A 27557-nucleotide genomic window follows, 5' to 3' on the forward strand; every position below is an offset into this window, starting at 1 on the left:
GGGTGCTAGTTTTGATTTCTGGAACTTAGAAGGTGTTTTACAAAAGCCAGACGTTGTAAGAGGATGTCCTTGCTTTCTGCTTGGATGAGGCAGTCGTCCAGGTATGGGTATATTTGAATTCCTCTTTGTCTGCAGTATGCGTTACTGGTGCCAGGCATTTTGTGAAAACCCTGGGCGGTGGATAAGCCAAGGGCAGTGCAGAGATTGGTAATGGGTTGAACCTGCAATGGTATCTTCTGCAATTTTGTCTGATAGGGACATGCAGGGAATTGAAAGGTCCAGAATTGGTCTCCAAGCATTGTCCTGTCCATGAGAGCTGTAATTTGTTGGCATTCCTCTTCGCGTTAAAGGTATGGAAATGGGAATTCTGTATCCTTGTGAAATGTCTAGGACCCATTTGTCCTTTGACTGGATGCGCGAGTTGTCTGAAAAAGGTGCTAATTTTCCTCCCAAGGAGCTGCCAGAAGAGTTTTTGGCCATACCTCTGAGGTCTGTCAGTAGCTGGAAAGGACCAATTTTTGTTGGCCAATTTCTGCTGGGCGAGGGGCTGAACCTGTAAGAAATCTTTGACCGCCTGCATAGATTTTGCCTTATGACATCCTGCTGTAGTAAGGCATCAGTAAGTAACTTTTTAACATGATCAGGCACAGTTTGTTTCTTTAACCAAGCATGCCTACAGTAATAGACCACATTGTAAAGTATGTTTGCCCACCTGTTCAGCTGCATGCAACAGATAGAGTGGCTGAGGTGTAAACCTTCTTCCACCTGCTCAATGCTCTGGAGTCCCTTCAGAGGGTACAGGATTTTGCCATAGAAACCTTGTCTCTTGGGACCCTGGTAGTTGGTCTCTGGGTCAGCAACAGGCTTTTTGAAGGAATTTGTTGTGGGAACTCTATAATATCATATCTGTCTGGTTTGCTAAAGGCAGGAGAGGCAGAGAATCTGGATTCTGGCTAGATTCTAAACATCATCCACAAATGTCTAAAACTGGGGATAGCAAGTGGTCTGTGCTGGGGGTAAAAAAGAACCTCTGAGCCTTTCTTTTGAGTCAGAGAACTCTGACCTTCCCAGTGAAAATGTTTCTCATAGTATAGTAGTTTCAAAGGAGTAGAGTAGGTTCAGGGGGAAAAGCTGAGGATGGAAGCCAGCATCAGAATCTAAGGGGAGGGGGAAAGGAGGTAATCTTGTTCCTCAGAGAGAGGAGGAGGAAAACACTTGATCAGACAAGATCTTCCTTCCTCTTGTCTTGTTTGTCGGTGTCGGGTGGGGGGTGGGGACCCCGATTAAGATCAAATATTGAACTTAGTACAAAAAGACCACCAGTGTACGTCCGTGGTGGTCCTAGGTAAGGTAAGGTACACAATAAGAAATCCTTATGAGATATTTGCTTCCCAAGAGAAATACAATTGTTTTTTTTTTTTCGACATCTGAGGCAAGAAAAGTTTCCCCAGCAGGTACTTAGCTTTTTTATTGAAGACTTGGATTCGAAATTGAAATCTCAGTTCTCAGGGAGTCCGACCATTCTTGCTGCTGCTTCGCTTTGGGGGCACCACACAAGAAAGATCAAAGAAAAAGATGGTGGCGTTGGCATCATATACTATACCCTGGTAGCAGGAGGGCCAGGACAGCAACCTGAACAACCGGCGACGCAAGACTTTGGCATTCAGGCTGACTGTTCTGTGGACCGCCTGACAGGGGATAGCAAGTGTGATGGCCCGGCAGCAGGGTAAATCTAAAATGTTGTATGAAATCTACCCTCTAGTTGCCATCTTAGTAAACTACTCATCTACAATAATAAAACACAAACTATAAAATGTCAAAATGCACTTTGCAAAAGCCTAACCTAATAATTCTAAAACGTTAAAATATCACAACCAAGCTACTACATGAATCATACAAGTCTCACTTTCTTATAAATGCACATTTTATTTTACATCCCATGGAACCACTTTGAGTACAAAAAGTAAACTTTGCTTCTGTGCAGTTTAATGTGCGTTTATATAGAGCATTATTAATATTCTTAGTCCTAATGTCATATTGATGTTCCTATAGCCTACATTTTAGGTCTCTTTCAGTTTTCTCCACATAAAATGCCCTACACAACCCACAGATAGCCAGGTATACAACCCTTTTGCTAAAACAATTACTATAGCCTTTTGGCTTGTATAACTAACTCTACTAGGAATATAAATCTTACTTGTATTAATAATAGAGCTTTGGGTACATATACCACACTTACAAGTGCCCATCTTTCCTACTCTATTTTCTTGGTCAATACTTGTCATATTTTCCAATATATTCTTAATGTTTGAACCTTTTTTAAAATGATTTTTTTTGGTCTCTTAAATACATTATCTGTGTCAGAAAAACTTCTAAATAACACTCAATACATATTGATCGTACTTTTTATAATCCATGCATCTTTATTACAATTCATTAAGAAAGCCCCTTCATAGTCGGCTCCCTCTTCCTTAGAATTCACAAGCTCAATTTCTCCATTATTTTCATTTTCCCCCTTATTACTTCAATATTTTTCCTAATATATTAGAACATTTGTCCTTTCTAGCCTCTTTTACTTCTTTAGTTACCTCATCTATTAACTTCTCTGTGTATTTTCTATCAAGTAATATCTCCTTTAAATTTCTCACATTCTGTATTAAAATCTTCCTCCTCTGAGGTCAGCCTTGAGCCTCTAATAATCTGACCTTTTAAAATACTCCTTTTTTGCTTATATGAGTGTGCACTTATAAAATAAAGATAGGAATTATAAAATGTCTCCTTTCTGTAAATGGTAGACTTAAATATTTAATTTTCCTCAATTGTATGAATAGTCGCATCCAAACAGGTAACCTTAGATCTCTCAATCTTGTATGTAAACCTTAGAAACTCTGTAGTCTGTTCAATATTTTTTAAAAATACGTTATTTTGCTCCATACCATTCTAAAATATACAAATATCACCCAAACATCTCTTAAACTGTAATATTGAACAAAAGGGGAATTAAATGCATATTTCTTCTCCCATATTTGTAAAATTATGTTAGCATAGCTGGGGGCACAACTTGCTCCCTAAGCTACCCCACTTATTTGCTTCAAAAATTCTCCCTTAAAAGAAATAAAATTATTTTGAAGGAAAATTTCCATTAATTCTAAAAGAACAAAGAACTCTAAATTCCTTAAAATAAAAAGTACCCATTTTTATCAAAGCCTCTTCAAACCATTGCAGGCCTAGAAAGTGCAAAATAACTGAAAATAGATCTATGTCTATAATACTGCTATTATTTTGTCACTATAACATTTATTATTCACCATCATTAGGAAATTCCATGAATCTTTAAGAATTCCTATAGTTTGGGTCCAAATATTCTTTCTTTTTTTATCAATGTATGTTGCTACAGAATGTGTTTTGGATCCATTAATTGCCACTATAGGTCTTGCTAGTGTCCCCTAAAATATCTAGGGAAAATTATGGATATTTTAGGACACACTAGCAAGTACGAAAGAGTCTCCAGGAATGACATTAATATTGCTTATACTAAAACAGATTGCGTCTTGTGTGACATGTTGGAGGACCTTACATATATTGGGACCTTGAATTTTTAAAAAATAAACAAACCTATTATACCATCTATATTCGGAATCCCAAAAGTGCATACATATGTTGCAGATCCACCCTTAAGACATATAGTGGTGGCCAAACCAAAGAACAGAAAAGGAGCAGAATCAACCATCCTTAAATCAGAGTGGCTGCTACATGAGGGGACTTGGACCATGTCTGGACTGGACTTGCCTCCAGGATGCTGTGACCAATATTTGTCCTCCATGTTACTCACCTTCCTACGATTCCCTCAGACTTTGTTTGCCTGTTGTGCGACTATAAGCAGGTCACTTAATTTGACAAGGCTTCCAAGCAGTCTAAAAATGGTTAACGTGGATCACTACTTTATTCTGGTTAATAAATACAAATAAATAAGGAACACTTCTCCAGATCATTGTGCTGTATACTCTGAAATGCTTCAATCTGTGAAACATCAGCTAAGACTCTAGTTTTTTTCCTTCCAATATCTTCATGTGCCAGGTTTGAAATATTTATGCAACAATGCTCAATACTGTCACTCTCTCCCTGCAATAGAAGCAATGCTGCACTTCTTTGTCAGCTGGCAGCCACATAAAATAACATAAGCCATCTTAGGAGTTTAAGCACCAATGCATGAACTATGCCAGGAAGAAGGTCAAGGTAGAGACTGAAACTTCTCAAGGAGAGGAAAAATGTTTAGCTCAGTAGCTAAGTGAACTCATGTACAGTACAGGATAAAGTACAGTTTTGTACCTACCATAAATGTAGATGTCCGAACTGGATAGCATCTGCAGTCATAACAACTGGGGTTGTCCTGTCGTCAGGCAGCCCTGCAGTCGGCCGGATTCCAAAGTCCGGGTCCGGCTTTGGCTGATGTCGCACTTCTCCCGACGTCATCTCTGCTGGCCTCCGGGTATAAAGGCATCAGCCGACGCCATTTTCTTCAGTGTTTCTTGCCCCAGATGCCAGTTGCCCTTCCTGGAAGGCTAATTTTTGGATAAATGCCAATGTCTCCAAAAGAATAGAAGGCAAACTCAGAAAATAAGCATATATGTACATATATACAAACAAATACACCATAAAAGACTCCCCCCACTAGCTAGCTATTAGGAGGGTAAATACCCTAGGAGTACCACAGAGGGAAGGAGGGAGGTAATCTGACTGCAGATGCTATCCAGTTCGGACATCTACATTTATGGTAGGTACAAAACTGTACTATGTCCTTCATGGATGCATCTGCAGTCATAACAACTGGGTAGAATACCATAGCCAACTAAGGGAGGAGGAAAAATTTAGATTATGGTGTGGTTAGGATCCCTTGCAGCACAGCAGTGGCAAACCCTGCTCGGGATCTGGAGAACAATGGTAAGTTATAATGCTTGGCAAATGAATGCACGGAGGTCCAAGTAGCCGCCTCAATAATGTCCTTGGTTGCCACACCTCGTAGGAAGGCTGTGGTAGTGGCTGTTGCCCTTGTAGAATGAGGCCTTATGTTCTGTGGAATTGGTTTTCCATGGAAGGAGTAACAGAACCGTATGCAATTTCCTATCCATTTGGAGATTGTCTGTTTGGAAATTGCTTTTCCTTCCCTTCCTGTTGCATAGGCTACAAAAAGCTGGTCAGTTTGTCTGCTACTTTTTGTTCTGTCCAGGTAGTAGCGTAACTGTCTATGGACATCCAAGGAATGCAGCATTCTTTCCCCTCTGTTTTGTGGGTTGGGAAAGAAGGTAGGTAGGTGGATTGCCTGGTTTAAAGACACTCTGGATATCACCTTAGGCATAAACGTAGGATTAGTCCTCATGGACACTCTATCTTGGTGGAAGATTAGGAAGGGCTGTACCGCCATTAGGGCCTGAAGTTCAGAGACCCTCCTTGCTGAGGTTATTGCCAGTAGGAAAGCAGTTTTCCACGATAGATGCTGTAGGTCCGCTGTAGCTGCTGGTTCAAAAGGTGCAGTGTCAATTTTTCTAGCACAAAGTTCAAATCCCAAGCTGGCAATGGTGGTTTCCTTGGAGGTTTTACATTCTTGATTCCTCTGAGGAACTGCCTGAGTAAAGGGTGTGAAAAGACAGGTGGATCAAAGCTGTATTCTGCTGAAATAGCTGATGCATGTATCTTGATGGAGGAATAGGACAGGCCTGTATGTAGAAGCTCTGCCAGATACTCAAGAATGTTAGCCATATCTATAATTGACACATCTTTTCCTCTTTCTGTGCTCCAAATGACAAACCTTTTCCATTTTCCTGCATAGTTCCTTCTTGTTGAAGGTCTGGGCTTCAAGGATAATGTCTTTAACCCTTTGGGAAAGTTCTGGGTTAGTTGCTGCTATGTGATGTTCCATGCAGTCAGTTGCAACGCTTTTAGGTTTGGATGTATGATGCTGTAGTTGTTCTGAGTTAACATCAAAGGCATCAGGGTATTGGCCACATGTTGTCCCAGACATGCTCCTCAGTAATGGGTACCAGTGTTGTCTTGGCCAGTTTGGAGCTATCAGGGTTATCCTTGGACGTTCCTCCATGATTTTTAGTAATACCTTGTGTATCAAGGGAAGAGGTGGAAATGCATATGCTGTTAGACCTTTCCAGCTGAAGGAGAGCGAATCCACTTTCCATGCAAGTGGATGGAATGTCCTTGTGCAGAATTTTTGAGTTGGTGATTGAGAGGGAAGCGAATAGATCTATCTGTGGTCTTCCCATTTCTTTGAGATGGTCTTGAAGATGTCCGGGTGTAGCATCCATTCGTGGGCATCCGATGTGGTTCTGCTCAATATGTCTGCTAGAGTATTGTCCTTTCCGTACAAATATTGCTTGTAACTGGATGTTGTAGCTGAGTGCCAGGTTCCAAAGCTCCAAAGTCATTCTGCATAGGGGTATGAATGAGTGCCTCCCTGCTTGTTGATGTACCACATGACTGTGGTGTTGTCTGTCCTTATCATCAAATGGCCCTCTTTAGAAATGGTCTGAAATTTGGATTGCCAGTTTTACTGCCAGCATTTCTTTTAGGTTGATGTGCAGGTGGAGTTGATCCTGCCCACAATCCTTGTACGCATTTGTCCAGCATGTGAGCCCCCCATCCTAGGTCTGAGGCGTCTGTTGTGATGGTCTGGCTTGCTTGATAGCTGTGAAAGGGTAGGCCTGGGTTTGACTGGCATGCTTGTGCCCACCATAGGAACTCCTGTTTTAGGCATGGGATTAGTGGAATTTCTGCTTCTAGGCTGTGCCTGTGTTGGGACCATAAATTCCTTAGGTACCACTGTAGTTTTCGCATATGTAGTCTGGCATGTGGAACCAAGATTATGCATGATGCCATGTAGCCCAAGGCCTGCAGGACTTTTCTTGCTGTTAACTTGTTCTGTTTTGTTAGAGCCAAGAAGTAAAGAGGTAGTTCTTTTTGTTTTTCTGCGGTTAGGAATACCATTTGTTTTACAGTGTCCAATTCCGTGGCCAGGAATGTCCTTGTTTGGGATGGTATCAGCCTTGACTTTTGTAAATTGACTGTGTATCCCAGTGCTTGTAGCAAGTAAATGACCCTTTGTAAATCTGTTGTCAGCTTGCTTTTGTTGTCCCCTTGTAGCAGGCAGTCGTCCAGGTATGGATAAATTTGGATTCCCTGTAGTCTGCAGTGGGCGTTACTGATGCCAGGCATTTTGTGAATACTCTGGGCAGTAGATAAGCCAAGGGCAATCTGTATCTAGTATGGTTATAATGCTGCCTTTCTTCTTTGACTCATCTGTTTCCTCTTCTTCCCGAAATGTTAGACCGATGAGTATTTTCGTGAACTTTTATACTTTCACTTCAGTCAAGGTTGAGGCCATCAGACTGGTCTCTTTTGACCTTAAAGTTGACTATGGCCATCAGTGGATGACTTTGCAATCTCTGATTCTACTCAAATGCTCCTTCATTATTAAGAGCAGCCTAGCAGAATTGCATAATGACCACTCCTCCATGTGATTGTGTGACTGCCTTTCTTGGTGAACCAGACAGATGTCTACAATGGCCTCTTCTTTACTGCTGGTTCCACAATCATGTGGACCTAGGAACTCCTCATATCTTGATCTGTCCCCAGATCACCAATTAGGTCACTAACATTGCCAAAGTGAAGACAGTTTTTGGGAGGTAGGAGAAATCCTATACAGTCGGGGGGGGGGGGGTGGACATACAAATTCAACACCGGGAGTCTGCTGGAGACTGACAATGCCTTGTACTTGGAAGGTTAAGACGTTACCCATTACGCCAACCATGTCTGTACAACAAAGCCAGAAACCAAGATAAACTTTGGAATGCTGAAATAAGCTGCAATTGGATTGGTTTATTCATTCCAATGTAGTAAACAATAAATTTATAGGAGCCAGAGTTTGAAGCCATAGTGTAAGCCTTCACAAGCAGAATAAATGGCGAGCAAAGTACAAATATGTCTGAGCACTTGCATATCCATTCTCATACGTGTTCCACTGTCCATGTCCTTGTGCTGTTAAGAGTGCTGTCAAGGTACAGATTTATGGGCTATTTATCAGACAAAGTGGAAGTTAATTTCATAGAACACAAATATCACAAAGTACTAAAACCTCAAAAGCAAGATAGTTTTTCAGTCTAGTGTTTGTCATAAGACGGTTTAGACTACAGTTCTTTCAGCATTAGTACAACTTGAAAATTTTCATTTTTATTACTACAGAAAGTACAGTTGTGTACACCTACCATAAATGTAGATGTTCGCGTGTCTTCACTGTTGCAGTCATAACTGTAGGGTGTTCCTGCCGGCAGGCAGCCCGAGGTCGGCCAGAATCCCAAAGTCTGGGTCCGGCGTCGGCTGTTCCAGCAAGTACCCTGATGTCAGAGCACAGAGGTACAAAGCTGACAGCCGACGCCATCTTCTCTAGCCTTTCTTGCCCCAGATGTCAGAAGCTCCCCAAAAAATCCAGAAGGTGTCCTAAAGGAAACACAAATACACCACAAAGGAAGAGGAGATAGAACAAACAGAAAATAAGAGGGGAATGGTGGGAGGGAAACCCCGACTGCAACAGTGAAGACACTCGAACATCTACATTTATGGTAGGTGTACACAACTGTACTATGTTCTTCGTGTTTCACTGTTGCAGTCATAACTGTAGGGTGGAATCCCAAAGCTGTGAAGGAGGGTGGAGGTTATGCAGAAGAAGGGGCAGCCAGAAGACCTTGCAAGACAGCAGAGGCAAAACCTGCCCTAGACTTAGAATATAAAGGGAGATTGTAGTGCTTAGAAAAAGTATGCACTGAACTCCAAGTGGCAGCTTCCAAAATGTCCTTGGTAGGAACTCCTCTGAGAAAAGCTGCTGAAGTGGCTGCTGCTCTAGTAGAATGACTTATAACAGTGCCTGAAATCTGTTTCCCAGAATGAGAGTAACAAAACCGTATCCCATGGGCAATCCATTTGGAAATAGTTTGTTTTGAAATAGCCTTACCTAGAGAACTGGAGGCATAAGAGATAAACAACTGATCAGATTTTCTGAAATCTTTAGTTTTGTCCAGGTAAAATCGTAGTTGTCTGTGCACGTCCAATGAATGTAAAATCCTTTCCCCTTCGTTTTGAGGACTTGGAAAGAAAGTAGGAAGGTGAATAGTCTGATTTAAAGCCACCTTAGAAATCACCTTAGGCATAAATGTAGGATTGGTCCTTAAGGACACTCTGTCTTGGTGGAAAATAAGATATGGTTCCACAGCCATGAGAGCTTGCAACTCTGACACCCTTCTAGCAGAAGTCAATGCTAATAAAATAGCTGTTTTCAAGGATAAGAACTTGATATCTGAAGCAGCAGCAGGCTCAAAGGGAGGTAAAGTAAGCTTCTCCAAAACATAATTAAGATCCCAAGCAGGAACAGGAGTTCTGGGAGGTCTTAAATTCTTAGCCCCTCTCAAGAATTGTCTCACCAGCTGATGAGAAAAAATGGGGGGATCTGTGTTGAAATGAGCCGAGATAGCAGAAGCATGAATTTTGATGGAAGAGAAGGAGAGGCCTTTAAGCAAAAGTTCAGAGAGGTAAAGTAAAATGGAAGAAATGTCAGGTAGAAGAGGATCAGAACCTCGATCCCGCATCCAAATACAAAATCTTTTCCACTTGGAAGCATAAGATTTTCTAGTGCTAGGACGCCTAGCTTCCAAGAGAACATCCAAAACTTGTTTGGGAAGAGCAGAAGGAATCAAAGGCCTTTGTAGAGCCAGGCTGCTAGGCAAAGAGTCTTGATTTGAGAGTGTAGCATCTGACCCTGATGCTGGGACAGAAGGAAAGGAGACAGAGGTAGAATCCAAGGAGGTTCCAAGAACAAGTGTCTTAAGGTTGGATACCAAAACTGTCGAGGCCAATTTGGAGCTATCAGGATGATAATCTTGGGTCTGTCTTGTTTTATTTTCAGAAGCACCCGAGGCAGAAGAGGAAGAGGAGGGAAGGCATATCCTGAAAGATTCCTCCAACTGAAAGACAGGGCATCCACTTTCCATGCTGTTTTGTGGAAGGACCTGGTGCAAAATAGAGGCAACTGATGATTGAGATGGGATGCAAACAGATCTGGGGACAACCCCAAACTGTTGTAATCCTGTTGAATAAGTTGGGGTCCAGCATCCATTTGTGGGGATCCAAAAGATTTCTGCTTAGGCTGTCTGCTAAGAGATTTTGTTTTCCTGGGATGAACTGAGCTTGAAGATGTAGATTCAGAGATAGAGCTGTGTCCCATAGACTCATGGCTAGTCTGCAAAGGGGGTAAGAGTGGGAGCCCCCCTGCTTGTTTATGTACCACATGACTGTGGTATTGTCTGTATGAATCAGATGATGTCCTGGTTGCAAAAAGTTTCTGGAAGGCTAGCAGAGCATGTTGGACTGCCAACATTACCTTCAGGTTGATGTGCCAGTGAAGATGTTTCTTTGACCAAGAGCCCTGCTGGCAGTTGTCTAGAAAATGAGCTCCCCAAGCGTAATCCGAAGTGTCTGTGGTCATGATCTGAAAAGGCTGAGGCAGACGAAAGGGGTTTCCTTCATTTAAAGCACAAGTCCTGGACCACCAAAGGAACTCTTTTTGGAGGCAGGGAATCAGAGGTATCATTGTATCCAGGCTGTGGTAATGCTGAGACCATACACTCTTTAGGTACCATTGAAGTTTTCTCATATGAAGCCTTGCATTTGGAATCAACAGGATGCAAGAAGCCATGTAGCCCAAAGCCTGCAGGAATTTCCTTGCAGTGAGCTGAGTCAAAGTAGCCAAGGTTTTGAAAATTGATGCCAGATGTACTTGTTTTTCTGGGGTCAGGAAGGCCTTTTGCAAGCTTGTGTTTAGAAGAGCACCCAAAAAGATCATTTGTTGAGAGGGGATCAAATGTGACTTTGTGTTCACTGAAAATCCCAGTAGTAGGAGGAGACGCTGAACAAACTGTAGATGTTGAAGTAAAAGATCCTTGCTGTCCGCCTGAATAAGGCAGTCACCCAGATAGGGGTACATTTGAATCCCTTGGAGTCTGCAATAAGCAACTACTGGAGCCAGGCACTTGGTAAAGACTCTGGGCGCAGTAGATAAGCCAAAGGGCAGTGCAGAGAATTGAAAGTGTCTCGAGCCTGCCTTGAATCTGAGGTATTTTCTGCGTTGCTGTCTGATGGGAATGTGTAAGTAGGCCTCCTTCAGGCCCAATGTCACCATCCAAGCATCCTGGGCGAGCATGGGAAGAAGTTGTTGCAGGGTAAGCATCTTGAATTTTGGAATCTCCAGAAAAGTATTTAATACTGAGAGGTCCAGAATAGGTCTCCATGCATTCTGTTTTCTTGGGACCAGGAATAGTCTTGAATAAAAACCCTTTCCCATCTCTGGGTGTGGAACAGGTTCTATGTCTCTCATGGCCAATAAAGCGTCCACCTGATTTAAGGCCTCTGACCATTGATGTTTTGGCAGATCTGGCCAACCGTAAGACCTTGGCAGAGTATGAAAGTGGAATTTGTAGCCTTTTAAAATCACATCCAAAACCCATTTGTCCTGGGTTATATGCGTCCAATTTTGGTAAAAAGAGATAGTTTTCCTCCGAGAGGAGCTTCCAGGCAAGAAGGACCTGTAGCCCAACAGAGGGAGTCATTGGGTCTGCTTCCTTTGTGATTGAGGTCTGTCTTCTCCCCTTCTAGGTGAAGAAGCAGTCCACTGTCTGGACCTATAAGAGGCCTGTGTCTGCGCCCGGCCTCTAGACCGTCTATATCTTCCCCTTTGAGGCCTGTCAGAAGTGGGAAAGGACCAATTTTTGGAGGGCAAATTCCTAGAAAATCTAGGAAGCTGAACTTGTAAAAAATCTTTGACAGTCTGCATAGATTTTGCTTTTTCCTCCATCTTTTTAATAACCTCCTCAGCCTTGGATCCAAATAAAACATCATGTTGAACAGGGGCATCTAACAGTTTCGCCTTAACCTGCTCAGGTAAATTCTGCTCCCGAAGCCAAGCATGTCTCCCGATAACAGTACCAGAGGCTGCGGCCCTACAGGAAGCTTCCAAGGCATCAAAACCACAATGTAAACTATGTTTGCCAACTTGTTCAGTTGCATGCAAAACATCCTGTAATTCCTTGTCCTCTGCACATGCAGGAAAGGTAGAAAGCCTTTGCTTTAAAACAGACAAAAGAAATTGCTGATACTTGAACATATGAAACTGGCAATTTAAAGCTCTAATAGAAAGAGTAGCAGAAGTATAAACCTTTTTGCCCCACCTATCCAAGGCACGAGAATCCTTTTCAGAGGGCATGGGATTTTTAGATGCGACCTTAGCAGCTTTAGAACCCTGAGAAATAGTTTCAGGATCTGCACAAGGGTTCTTAAATAAGAATTGATGGGAATCAGGGACTCTGTAAAATCTATCAGGCTTAGAAGGAGCAGGCGGCAAGGAATCAGGATTCAGGTTAGCTTCAGAGAAAGCATCATCCACAATATCAAGTACAGGAGGAATAGCCAAAGGTCTGTGTTGAGGGAGAAGGAGAAATTCTCTGAGCCTCTTCTTGGAGGCAGAATAATCCTGACCTTCCCAATGAAAATGCTCTCTCATCTCATGTAAGGTTTCCCCAAAAGAGAAATCTTCAGGGGGAGAAGCAGAGGGAAAAGAGTCCTCTGCATCCGAATCCTCATAAGGAGGAAAAGAGTAATCCTGGTCAGAGGAAGAGACAGAAGACACAGAAGCCTGATCAGAGGAATCATAAGGTAAATCCTGTCTAGGCCTTTTTTCAGGCGGAGGGTGAGAACCCCTAATCATTGTAAGTAAATCCTCAGCCATCCGTAGTAATTGCTTCTGGGACTTGGGAGCTGAATCCGAAGCAGCTTGAGAAGAAACCCTAGGTTTTACAGGAGTTTTTGTCTTTGCCTTTGTTGAAATAGTTATATGTGAAGGCCTGAAAACTCCCTCAGAAGCCGGTACCTGCACAGCGGTTCCGGACCCATCTGAAGGAGCGACGTCCGAAGGTCCTGCAGCAGATAAAATATTAGGCCTAGATGGCTCCCCATGGGAGTCAGTGTCGGCCATCGGTTCAGAAGTGGCGGACGACAGGGGCTGCAAAAGCGCCTCACTGACGACCGCCGAACCCGATGCTGGCTCCGGCTGCGAAGAATCCTGTTTGGACCTCGGAGGCCTATCCTTGTCCTTGCGTTTCTTTTGAATTCCGGTTGTCGGTAAAGTATCCGACGACATCCTATAGTTAAATCGTCTACCGAAATAGTTCAAGGCCCAATCGTACCTACGCTTGATAGTGCGAGAATTAAACCTGCACAGAACCGACAGCAAGAAACGTCGTGGTCAGGGCCTAAGCAAGGTAGACAGTAAGAGTGGAAATCTTTATGAGGTATTTGTTTTCCACACGATATACAATTATTAACTTTTTCTGACATCGGAGGAGCAAGAAATAGGTTTCCCCAACGGGGTACTTAGCTTGAGAAGAGAAGTTAAAAACTTTGGACCGAAATCAAAGCACGTTGTTCTGAATGCGCCAACCAACGACTTGCGAGCTGCTTTCCACTGCACGGCAAGAAAGACTGGAGAAGATGGCGTCGGCTGTCAGCTTTGTACCTCTGCGCTCTGACGTCAGGGTACTTGCTGGAACAGCCGACGCCGGACCCAGACTTTGGGATTCTGGCCGACCTCGGGCTGCCTGCCGGCAGGAACACCCTACAGTTATGACTGCAACAGTGAAACACGAAGAACATCAAGTAAAACACTTTATTTTACCTTCAAAAATACCAAGTAATTTACTTTTTAGAAAGTCTACCAATTAATTCAAAATAATTACTGCATAAAGAAACACAATCTGCCATTTACTTTTTCCATTTACCATTTTTCTTAGGTCCTCTCCATACCACAGCATCATCAGAGTTTTCTAGAAGAAATCCTATAGACATTAATGAGATGGTCTTCTCTTTGTCCACAAAGACAGGAACCCAGCCAGCATCACACTGATGAACATCTTTGTTTTGTGCATTCAGCATACGAGGAATGCTAGGGCCACAAAGGTCAACATCCAGGATTCCAACCTATTCAAAGCATAAAGAAAGCAAGTCAGACAAAAGCACAATAAAACATGGCAGCTGAATGAAAACAAGAAAGACAAGAATTGATCAGCACAGCGAACCTGCAAGTACTATACAACTAAAATATAGCATTAATGTCTCAAACAATATTTTTCTGGAAATGGTTGAAACACTTGATGGCTGAAGCAGATACAAGCCATGACTACCAGTTTTAGGCACACTAGTCAGGATGGGACCATTCTCTAAAAACACCATCGAATGCAGTCACACAAAAAAGCATTTAAATGAAACTGCAAATAACTAGTTTTCTTATGAGTAGCAAAGTCCCTCCTCATCAGATATCCATGCATCCTTGTTACAATTAGAGCTTTAGGATCACTGTACTATGCATAGAAGGGAAAAAAAATCAGTACAGTCCCCACTATAACAGCGATCAATTTCTGACCAACTGTCATTTTCTCCAAAAAGTGTTTGCTGAACTGTCCAAAGTGTAAAATTCTCCAGCCCATCATATATTTTTCAACCAGCAGAAGTTAACTGCAGGAAGTAAACAAACACCAACCATATCCAATTCTAATGCAACAGGTCATCATACCAAAGAAAAACGGTACAAAATCCCAAATCACAATCTTACATCAAAAGAAAAAAAAACTACACATGCAGCAATTCATTTCTGGAACATGACATTAAATAAATCTAGGTTGGCTCCAATCAAAGATGGGTATACAGTATTGCTAGGTAACTTCTAATGTGATAGGGGTCTTTTTAATGACAGTATGAAAAAACACTATAGTGTAGAAATTCACTCTCGTCAGCATAACGTCCAGGAGTCTTCAATGCAGTAGTAGTAATAAAGGTAACAGCACTATCTGCTGCTGTATATTTACTTATCTTTGAGCATTGCACGGTTACTAATAAACAGAAAATGTATAATGCTAGCTCAGCAAAACTCAATCCTTAATTTAAGTAATCTCAAACAGTTACGGGTACAATCAGTTCCCAATAAGCAGTGTTACAAATCTGGGGTTTTAATAAAAATGCTTGAATAAAATCTCAAGCATGAGAGCTTGCTTCCTAGACCTGCCCTTTAGCCAGAAACATGTGAAAGAAATGAAAACTAAATATTACTGTATCAGTGGATCTATAACATTTTTTCATTGACCCTCCACAGTTCACCCTCTCAACTATCGGAACGTTGCATATTTTGGCAGCAGCTCCCACGCTTGGGGACACAAGCCCCAAATGGTGGAACTTCTTGCAAATCAAGAAAACAATGAAGATCTGCTGTCTGTGTTGTTATTTATGCATAAACATGTGCCTGATTTACAGATTTCTCCAACAGTAGAAGCTGGATAAAGTGAAGGTAGATCAACTGATGTATTCTTGCAATATCAGTTGAAGACTCATGCACAGTACTGAAGGACACTGGTTTCCTCAGAGTCTCTGCATCAGCAGAAGTTAAAAAAACACTTCTTCAATGCAGCTTTTTGTTTACAGTTGTCTGAAGGTGATGTTTAATTGACCAATAATGGAAGAAATGGGTTGCATGGTGGAATTAGACTACAATAAGGAAGAAGTCAGTCGAGTCACACAGGACAGCCATGGTATTTAATTACCTGTGGCTAAAGAAAAGAAAAAGGTGTTGATACTGAATGTGGCCAAGGACAGAAATAGCCTGGAGATTACCAGAACAGAGTTGTGGGACTTTACTGGATTATTTGAAGAATATATAAAAAGAATGATTATAGCTACCCTGGAGCCTGTTAAGCAACAAATACTCACAATTCAAATGGGACACACATGAGCAGTGTTTGACTGGAATGGAGGACAAATCAAAAAAGCAAAATGTAAGACTACGTATAGAGTTAGAGAAAACAAGGGAATGAATGACTCTGTGCAATATGTAAAGACACTGCATGGAGGAGTGGACTGAATTCACAAAGGATGTGTTAGGGATGGCTAAGGTAAAACATATATATGCCTTAGTTGTAAATTAAATATGGAAAAGTCAAGACCACTACTGATAGAAGAAACGCTGTGGAAAATATGGCAGCCAAGCAGAACCTGCCAGTAGTGTGGGAGCCAGTATTTGTACAGCATGATTGTTTCATTACTTGTTTTGTTTATTTATTTATCCTTTGTTGCCTAGGTTAGTCCCATTAGGCCAGTGCCATCTATTCAGAGAGACCGAAGTTGTTGTAGTTTGGCTAGGGCACAGTGGAAATTACCCAACATTTTTGAGAAGTGCTGTGGGATCCATTACATCCACTTGAGCCACTACAAAACTCGGGCACATAGTAACTCAGTTTAACATTTGAGTTTGTGCTGAAGAACTATTTACAGCCTGTGGAAGTACTAAAGGAGTGCAAGCAAAGAAAGGTGAAATTTCTTTCCCTGCCATCCTGGTTCATATTCTGGGATGGAAAGTGCTAACCTTTAAGCGCCTGCAGGAAGCAATTGATAAAACAAAAAAAAAAAAAAAAAAAAAAGAAAACCTTTAAGACTAATCAGAACTGTGGGATGAGAATGATACTGAAAGACAAAATGACAAATGTTGAGGTTGTTGAGAAGCAAAGGATGAATGGTAGGACAGAACAGATTTAAGTGAGAAAAAACATCTATTTATGCATGTGACACCTGTAAAAAGACTGCTGAAATTTACACTGGTTGTCATTAGGACAAGGTCCGTCAAAAGTGTGTTTAGTTAAATTACCCAGTGGATTGAGAAATGGTTATGTTGACCTATCAGCCACTTACCTACACAGGATTACATCTTAGATTATTTGTAATGTAGCTCTAAGAATTTTGACCACTTTTAGAACGGACATTAAAATCATCACAATATATGCAAATTAGAACTAGGTATAGGTTTAGTTTCACATTCAAGTACTTTAAGTTTTAAGACAGATGAAGAATACAGCAATGGTTAACCACATATTACTATATAGATATATACATATATACACACACACACATTATATATATATATATATATATATATATATATATATATATTTAAAAAAATACAATGTTTTATGCCTTATGTACAGAATACCTAAACCATTACACTGTACAAGCTTATTATTTGGATGAGAAAAGTATACCTGCACTTGCATACAGTTATTCAATAACCAATATTTTCCTCTTTTAATTTACTGTATCAAAAGCATTTATCACTAATGCTATCAAATTTTTATTTACAAATTTAAAAATATTTTCTCCCTGAGACTTGTGCCCAGTCAGACAGTTGGCATAATGGTTAAGGTCTTCTCCTCCTATACACAAGGTACAAAGTTTGATTCTGACCTCCAGCCAATACCTGTTTGGGGTTTGCATGTTCCCCCTGTCTCTCTTTGGGGTTCCTCCCACGTCAAAAAAGCATGTCAAGTGTTTCCATCTCAAACTCACCAATGAATGGAGCTGTGGGCAGCAGCACAGACTCTACATGGTGCCTGAAAGGGAGGAAGAGTTGTACAGACCAACTGCTTTGGGCATCTACTGTGGGGCACAGTATCCTCAAGATATGAGCACACAAATCACAGACTGCACGTAGTGGCAGGGCTAGCCACTCAATGGTGTAAAATATGACTGTAGGTGGTTCGGTCATGTTGACTAAAGTTGCCAAAATGGGCATGAGTAGTTACTGAGGATAACTGGGTTGAGGACCTGGCCTACTCCAACTTACGCCAGGGACCCATGCTGATGGTGGAAGGGGTGTATGTGCCCCCTAATGGCCAGTGCAGTGTGTGCCTGCCATAAAGCCCAGCAACCCTGGGTCAATAAGTTACTGGCCAGACAGTGTCTAGTTGCCCAGCCTGGGTTACCTGGGATAGCTGTGTTGAGCGAAAGCTGGATGTAAAACCAATAAAACATGAACCAAGAATTGCTGCACTTAATGTAGGTCCATGACAGGATGCAGTCTGGAAGTGGATGATATGATGAAATGGAGGAGGCTGGACATCCTAGGTATCCATGACACAAGATGGAAGGGCAGTGCAGCAAAGCCACTTGGCTTGGAATCCAGACTCTACTACCCAGAAGGACAAGCTAGAAATGGTGTGGGAATTGTGGTGAGAGAAGCTTCAGAAGGCTGTGAGGAATATCATCAGAATTAGTGACAGACTCATGGCAATCAATCAGACTCCGGTGTCATGATAGGATAGTACTCAATCTCAACCTATGCCTCACAGCAGGGTTGTGATAGTGAGGAAAGAAAAAAAGAGAGTGCATTCAGACAGCAGTTGCAGGACCTACTAGATAAAGCAAGACAACATGAATTGGTGTTGACAATGGGTGACTTGAATGCACATATCGGGACAGAGAGAACAAGGTATGAAGACTGCCTGGGTCCACATGGGTGGGGCAACAGGAATAAAGGAGAGGCCATTCTAGACTTATGTCCAACGTATGGCATGATATTAGCCAACACATGGTTCAGAAAGAGACAGTCACAAGATCCCATACAAGAGTGGCCAACATGCAACTCAGGTAGACTTCTTCATAGTAAGATAAGGGCAGTGAGGTAGAAATCGATGATTGCAAAGTTATCTCCAGTGAAACAGTCGGCCCACAGCATAAACCACTGGTTGCCACAATCAGCTGCAAGCAGTGGTCAGAGAAGGCTTTAAGGTCAACAGAGACCAGGATGAAGACTTGGAAGTTGACTGGAAAGAAAGTACAGTTCAAGGAATTACTCAGGGCTCTAGCACCTCAAGAGGAGGATGAAATTGATGGAGTTGAAGAAAAATGGCAGTGGCTCAAAAACAAAATGTGTTAGGACTACAGAACACATATGTGGCCGAGCCATATATGGAAATAAGGTACACAAGGAAAGCTGGTGGTGGAATGCAGAAGTCCAGGAAGTCATCAAAAGAAAGGAGTGCAGATAAAAGTGGGAGATAGAAAAGACCGACCAGGCTAGGAAGAAATACTGGTTGGCTAAGAAAGGAGTTGCAATAGCAAAGAACAGGCATCAGAGCCACTCCAACTTCTGGAAAGTGACTCAGTAGTCGGCACAAAGAAGCTATATCAGGCTGCAAAGCAAAGACAGAAAGATAAAGAAGACAGTCAGACACCCTTCTTAAGGGGTGCAAGCAACAACCTGCTCACCAGTCCACAGGAATCAAAGGCAGAAAGAAGGAGCATTTCCAGTAGCTTCTGAATGAAAAGCCCAAACAAGATGTACTGTCCCAAACACAGCCTAAGATTAGAGAAGAAGAGCCCACCCTAGAAGACATAAGAATAGCATTAAAGAAAATGAAGTCAGGGAAAGCAGCAGGCTCAGATGAGGTCACAGCAGATATGATAAAGATGCTGGGTGAGATAGCGGAGAAATGGCTCCTGGGGATACTCATAACAGTGTGGAGAGAAAGGCATATCCTAGATGACTGGAGAATAAGCATACTCATGCCAGTGTATAAGAACAAAGGGGACATCCATAACTGTGGGTAGTACAGAGGCATCAAACTCCTGCCACATTGCATGAAAGTTCTGGAGAGGGTGATTGATAAATGGATTTGCAGAGTAGTAGAACGTAAGATGGGAGATGAGCAGTTCGGATTCAGATCAAGATGCAGCACAACTGACCCGATGTTTGCAGTGAGACAGATAGTTGAGAAGAAGCTAGAGATGAGGAAAGAGTCCAACTGGGCATTCCTAGACTTGGAGAAAGCATATGACAATGTCCCAAGAAAGCAGATTTGGGTGTGCACCAGGGTTCAGCTCTGAGCCCACTGCTATTCATACTGGTGATGGATTACATTAGCAAACAAGTCAGAGGGGACAGATCAACAAAGTTGCTGTATGCAGACAATGTGGCATTATGGGCAGACGCTAAGCAAGAACTTCAGCAAAAGATAGGGAAATGGAATACAAAACTGAAGGCACATGGGAGGAAACAAAACACAGAAAAGACAGTGACAATGGTAGCAAATTGGGGAAATCAGAATATATATATATATATATAAAACCACAAAATCAGGAATGTTTCCATACCCCAAGAGTGCACAAAGATGATAAAGTTGAGCTACGGTATTTAGAGGACTTTAAAAGAGCATTTGTTGCGCCTCTGAAAAAAGTCTGCATGTTCAATAAATATCATTTTGTTACAGAGAACAGATTATTTACTCCCATTTGCATATTCAAGCTGTTATATATACTGCAGGTCTGACAGATAGGGGAGTGTACAGAATTCAGACAAATGAGAAATTAACATTTGCAAACTGATTAGAGTAAAAGGAAAGTTAAACACTACGTTTTAACTGGAATTTCGATACATGTTGAACTATTCTAATGAGTTAATTTTGAAGAAGAGCAAATATACTGAAATATCAATGCAAACTGTGAATCACAATATGCAAGATGCTGGTGAATTAACCAGTGAGGCATTCTTTAATGATCTATGAATGTTTAGACTAATTAAAACAAAACGGAGATGTAGGACACTAATATGCAATAATGGATAAAATAACCAAATATTTAAGTGTATTAATCCAATAAGATGAAAGCTGGATATAGAGCTAGTGTATTAATCCAATAAGATGAAAGCTGGATATAGAGCTAGAAATATCAATAAGCGGACAGTGATTACTGGACTAACAACTACTGATTCAGGAGTAAGTCTAAGATGAGACTTTGGGAAAGCTAACTTGAAAGAAGAATTTACCCAACTTCGATCCACTGTGGATACTAACAAGTATAAACCAGTGTTAATTTGGTCAGGTAGGCACATCAAATTTATTACAACAGTAAAAGGAAAAATATCTGGTAGGTTTGGTGAAGTGAATATATATGCCAGATTTCGTCTAACATTTCTTTTTGGTCAATAATGATTATACTAAATAAGTAAACAAAGAATGAATGAACGTGGTCTCCCATACCCTAGAAAGTTTTCTGACAAATGGCTGAGGTGATTTGAGGCCAAAGATGTGTATGATATTGTATGGTAAGACTGAAAACAAATGTGACTGACTAACATGATGGAAATATACAGAAGCATAACCAGCATCCCACCACCTCAGCTCTTCAAGTGAAGAGCAATAAGAACAAAAAAGGACTTCACTGTCATAAGCCGATCACTACATTGCAAGCGACTGGCTTATTAGACAGGACGTTTCTTCTACTGTTACACCAGCCAGGTAGCCAGATGCACAACATGCCTCCACCCTCCTGACTGCCCCAGCCATTCAGGTCCTGTTTCTGTGCCTTGCCCCCACCCTCCTTCAACATAATTAAAAACATACTTTTTTCTTTTAAGCTGAAGCAAACTGTTTGCTACAGTTGCTACTGTTTATAGCCTGACTAAAACAGGTTTTAGTTAAAAAGAGTTTTTTTTTAATGTTTAAAACGGTAGCAAACTGCTTTACTGCAATTTAGACCACACACGAAGTGCTACAGAGCTCAGGTTTGACTGCAAATGCAATACCGACTTTTAAAATCCAGTATTGCAATAAAAAGAGATCGGCTGATTGCACCCCCTACACTCTGCACCTAGGGCAGCTGTCCCTCTACCCCCACTCTAGCTATGCTACTGGAAATATACCACTTGGGTCAATAAGTTTTATAGGTTATACAGCTTCATGGAAAAGTACAACATATTAGTCAAAACAGGGGCATAACAATGACTGGAGAGAACATAAAGTGAATATATGGCATGTAAAAGAAAATATTGCATATTAAAGTCACTGCCTACAGAGGAAGCTTCTGCAACTTGTGAAAATGAATACAAATCGACTGCAAGGCATGTAATGTGAAGTGATAACGACAAAAAGATAATAAACTAACAATATTACGCTTAGAGTGGGAGCAAGTTGATTTCAAGATGGCTACACTCTGAAACTTGGTTGATTAGAGCTCTCCCAGTTCAAAAAAGAAAAGTGGAATAAAAATGTCAGTAAAACCTCACAGTTTGGGTAAAATTCAGTTACTAGCTAGTCAATACACTGCATGGATATCAGTAAAGAAGAAAATGAAGAAAGTAAATAAAATCAACTACGTAACGAGAAATACAAAATAAAACTCTTCTAGGGAAGAGTCTTGCAGCTGTTTGGCAAAAAGCAGCTTACGGGGTTTTGGTAGAGGAGATGTGTTCCAATAATTTAGAGGAAAAATAAATCAGATGCATTCAGAGGTGTTTAAAATGAGTCACTGGAGGAATATATCAAATTAAATGATAAAAATACTTAAAAGAACAGAAAAAAATAAAGTAGCTATTCAGATAATCTGACAAAAATGCAGAAACCAGAGTGAAACAAAGAAAAGACTGGCTGAATATGAGGCTTCAAAAGAAGAATTGTTATTAAAAAAAAAAAAAATAAAAAACAACCACAGCAGAGTTATAAGGCAGAGCACAGAAAAAAAACTAAGATTTTCTGTTACCTTAGAGAAACCAAAGGGAACAGACTGCATTAATCTCAACTACAAATAAGCTATTGAACTGGTATTCCACAGCAGGATTTGTTAATTGAAAGGGCACACCATCTGTATGCTCCAAATTTGGTCACAAGAAGCAAGCAAAGACCTAAATTAGTAAAGATGCAGTCATTCCAGCACAAAGAGCTGCCCCCAACAAAACTGGATTAGAATGGAAGAAAGTGTAAACACTGGCGACACCAGTGTGTTCGTGGAAAATGATTAATCACTGCAATCAGGGGACAATGAGAGGCAAGTGTGTGATTCAAGTTGCTATAATCAGCTGACTTTAAAATACTTTTGCTGGAGGACCGGAAACATTCTTGTAAACAGAACAGCCTAAGAAAGACGTAGAGTTTATCCAGCAAACAGTTAAGTCAGCAAGGTGAAGGGGACTCCGCTTCTCATTTTTCTGACATTAACAAAGCCTACAGAGAAGACTTGGCAGTAAAACCTTTTACATTGCTCAAAAAAAAAAAACTGATAGAGCAAAAGAAAAAAGATCAAGAGCCAACTAAAAAACTCAGAAATACTATGCATTTGAACCAGAGACCAATGTTGTGTGGTTGAGATGATGAGGAAGACTAGCACCAAAGTGAAATTAGGAAATAACCAGAAGTATGCACAGTTGTGTAAAATCATACCTGAACAGTATATGTACTACTTTTCACTGCTGCGGTATTCCCTACAAAAGGGATATCCTGCTAAGGATAATCATACGTTCAACCAGCATAAAGCCGTAGGCCTTTCTAAGTCCCGTATACCATCAACACTAAAGGTGGAGGAGTGTCCATATTCACCAAGGATATTTACACCTCCAGGATAGTTGCCCAACACAATGAATCTGAAATTCTCCAGGTGCAACTAACACTAGGTAAGACTGCAATCCAAATTGTAGCTTGCTACAGATCCCCCACCATGCCCCAAGATTTTCACTACACCTTTCTAAACTTACTGGAAAATATTAAGATACAGCCAAACACCCTAATACTGGGTGATTTCAACTACCCTGCCATTAACTGGGAAAACTACTCGGGTACCAACTCCTTTTCCCAACGGTTCTTGGGATTCATAAATTCCAACGCCCTGGATCAACTAATCCATTGTCCCACCAGGGGCTCCAATATCCTAGACCTGGTCATTACCAACATGGGAGATAGATGCTCCACACCAGTGGTCACCCAATCATTGGTCAGGTCTGATATTAAGCAAATCACCCTTGACATCCACATTACCACCCCCACCCCCCAGTAAGGAAACCTCCTTAAAAAACTTCTCCAAAGCCAACTTCATGCTACTGAAGTCAGAAGTGACAAACTTCACGACACCCATGCAGACGGGATCTGGAAGTTCGACTGCAGAATCCTACACTAAGGCACTGTATGAGCACATCCACTCATGCATGAATCGTGCCATCCCAAATAGAACCAAGATGCTCTTCTCCAAAAAAAGTAAGCCAATCTGGTGGTCCTCTGCTATAAACAAACTATACAACAGAAGGAAGAAACTGTTGCAGAAAAGAGGAAAATCCCAGGATGCAAAAAACTCCCTCACCAGCCTCAGTAAGAAGCTGAGATCCCTCATAAAATCCTCAAAAGCTAGTTACGAAAATAAAATTGCCAAAGATTCCAAAGACAACCACAAGGCATTCTATAATTGTGTCAAGAATCTAAATGGCAATGCTCAGATCTGCTCTGAGCTACAACAGAATGGCATTAAATATACTGATCCCAAGGATATTGCCAATATCCTGGCAGATTGATTTAGTGCCAACTTCACCCCCCCCTCACCCCCTAAAGGGCCCATCTCAATACCAAAAAAATTCCCAAATTCCGGTAATCATGGCCACACAAGTAGAAACCGCACTCGCAAAAGCTAAGAATACAGCGTCCATGGGACCAGATGACATCCCAGGCTGTGTACTACATGAAATACAAAATTAACTGGCACCTCACCTAAGTGCCATGTTTAATCATAGCCTCACCTCAGACTTCGTGCCCACTGAGGGGCGCACAGCTACAGTTATCTCGCTCCACAAGGGAGGATCCGCCTTGGGTCCCGGGAACTACCGTCCCATCAGTCTGACAAGCCTGATCTGCAAGGGCATGGAACGCATTATCATGGAACTTATAAACAAAGACATTGGCAACCTTCAAACACTGGACCCCACCCAGTTTGGGTTTGTGAAGGGCTAATCTTGTCTCCTGAATTTGATTGACTTTTTTGAATCAGTCTCCAGAGCTGTGGACGAGGGTAAGGCGGTCCACAAAGCCCATCTGGACCGCGCCAAGGCCTTCGACACTATCCCCCACTCTGGAATCATAGATAAACTTATTATGCTGGGCATAAATCCCTACATCACTCAATGGGTTGCCAACTGGCTTACTGACAGAACTGAGACTGTAAAAGTAGCCGACTCCAAATCCAGCTCCAGGCAAGTGGAGTACCTCAGGGTTGAGTCCTGGGACCACTCTTGCTTAGCATTTACTTCTCTGAAGTACAGGCCAACACTAAGGGACTCTGGCTAACAAAGTTCGCAGATGACTGCAAACTGGGAGCCATTATTGAATCCCAAAATGATGTGGATATTCTACAAAAGGGCCTTACAGAAACAGAATCCTGGTGCTAGAACCATGGGCTCAAGCTTAATGCCAAGAAATGTATAGTTATCCCCTCTGGAAAAAAACATGTACCCATGAATTACCACATAGGTGGCAGGACACTAAACATCGAAAGTGCGATGAGAGACTTAGGGACACAGGTGGACAGTGGTCTCACTTTTGATAACCACATCGCCACAACAGTCAGGAAATCCTTCCATGTGGCACACCTCATCACTAAGGGCTTTTCATCCAGAAAAAAGGAGGTCATTGTCCCACTGTACTCATCCCTCATTAGACCCATTATAGAGTATAATGCCCAGTTTGGTATGTACCTCACAAGAAATCTGCAACAGCTGGAAAGGCCACAGAAATACCTCACTAAAAGAATCACAGGCCTAAAGCAGATGCCATATGCTGATAGACTAAAAAAACTCCAGCTATACTCTGTGGCATATCGTCTACTCACAGGCGATCTCTGCTTAACATACAAAGCCATGTCAAACCCTGAGCTGTTGGACATGGTCCACTTAAAGAAATCCCAATCCATCAGAGCCACACGCTCCAGGGATCTAAACCTTGTCATCACAATGAACAAAACATGCTGAAGGGATAGGTTCCTGACCCAGAGACTCCCCATACATGTCAAGCAGAGTGCCTCATTGGCCCTCTTCAAAAGGAACCTTGATGATTGGATGGGAGATGGGAAACCCCGGGGATCATGTCAGTCGCCCTGCTAGACAGGGGTCCAGAGAAGTAAATATTGTGGGAAGAAATAGCCAGGGAATTGTTATGGCAAGGCTTGCATAGGCCCTAGGGCCGATACATAGGTTCATAGGCTGGTACTAGGCTATGTGCTACTTCCGAGCTATAAAGTCCATAAGTGACGTATGAGCACCAAATCCTCAGAACTTCTTTGTCACCAGTCTGAACTCTGTTTTCTGAATTTGGTCTGTAAGATGTTTGTCTCATTGCTTCAGCAGCTAAGCCGAAAGCAAGCAAGTACCCCACTGGAGACCCTTCTTTCTATTTTAACTGTTTTAGTTACTTGTTTTACGTGTCATCCAGAGAGAGGAAATGTGAGTGTACATCGCTTCTCTCCCTATCAACATCTGGTAGCTGGACCACACTAGCAGTAGCAAAAAATGTTGTAATGTTTCAGTTCCAGAAAACAAGTACGAAGCCTAGATTAAGAACATTCCTACAATGACCTATAAGGAGGAAAGCCAATCAATACAAAAATTAAGGGAAAAAAAAACAGAAAGTAGCAGACGTGATTACTCTAGACAAAGCATGGAGTCACCAAAATGGCCTCTAGAAATTTGAATAGCCCTACAAACAATAGGAACTAGGTACTCCCAAGAGTTAATACACTGCAGAAGCCCACAAAGCAAGATCATGGTGCCTTTCCTGATTTAATTATTAACTTTGTAAGAACACTGAACTGAAGGACATTTTTTCAGCTAAAACAAAAGTCACATGGCAAAAAAAAAAAAAATAAAATAAATTATGACAAGAAAATGCTCAAACATACAAGACCGTAACTCAATCATATAAACACTTTAAAAGCCAAACAAATAAAAAAGGTATTCCCCAACATAGTGATCACTCCAACACAGCATATACTTAAATGGTGCTCCCTGAAATAAATTAACTTCTATGGACAGACGATACCACTGCACCAATTCTGTAATCCAGCTTATGATTCCACTTTCTTCACTTGGAAATCACTGCTATACATGTGAAGCACCCTTCTGTTTCTCAGGTTTCCAATCATCCCTCCACTGTTATCAAATAATGCCCTTGCCCTGCTTCTGATTTTAGCATTACTCAGATGCCCTAACAAAGCAATTAAAGAAACTCTGTGATGAAGCTGTAGTGCATTAAGACACTGCGATTATGTTCGCAAAAAAGAAAAGCCTATTAAAGCACCTTTCTGACTCCAGAAATGTGCTTCTTAAGCTTTTATTAAATACAAAGCTTTGCTAAGATCAGGTCTCCAGTTCTGAAACTGACAGCAAAACATGCTGACCAGTAAAAGGACAGCAGCAGAAGGTAAAAACGCATTTAAAATCTGTTAGTTCTTTTTACAAAACTTTTAGACACAAGTGTGGCAGAACAACAGCTACCCAGTCTTCTTTCAATTCTGTTGAAACCTGGCTCACCAATAATGAGCTCATCCTTAATCCAAAAAAAAAAAAAAAACCTCTTACTCTTTCTCCCCATAACCATTACTTATATCAAATCTACTTTTCAAATAAAATCACTAAATCACACTCTCATAGTTGCTGTCTCTAGTACTAAACTCCTTGGTGTAACCATCGATGATCAGCTAAAATTCGACCTCCATATAAATAACTGTATTAGGAAAACCCATCAAAAACTAGGACTTCTCTACAGAAATAAAAAATACCTAACCCCTGAATCTAGAACTACAATCCCACATGGTTATCTTTTGCCATGCCTAAC

At 41.4% G+C, this 27557-nt stretch overlaps 1 protein-coding gene across 1 annotated transcript in view; it reads right to left on the reverse strand.

Moving 5' to 3' along the window:
• Window positions 1-27557, reverse strand: part of NUBP2 (nucleotide binding protein 2) — a 210267-nt gene that overhangs the window by 172187 nt on the left and 10523 nt on the right. Inside the window, exon 3 of the mRNA XM_044088905.1 lies at window positions 13884-14082. Within this exon, the coding sequence (XP_043944840.1) occupies window positions 13884-14082 (199 nt within the window). The remainder of the gene's footprint in view (window positions 1-13883; window positions 14083-27557) is intronic.

This window comes from Protopterus annectens, chromosome 12.part0, assembly GCF_019279795.1.
Source record: "Protopterus annectens isolate FY-2018-M chromosome 12.part0, PAN1.0, whole genome shotgun sequence".
Classification (NCBI taxonomy): Eukaryota; Metazoa; Chordata; order Ceratodontiformes; family Protopteridae; genus Protopterus; species Protopterus annectens.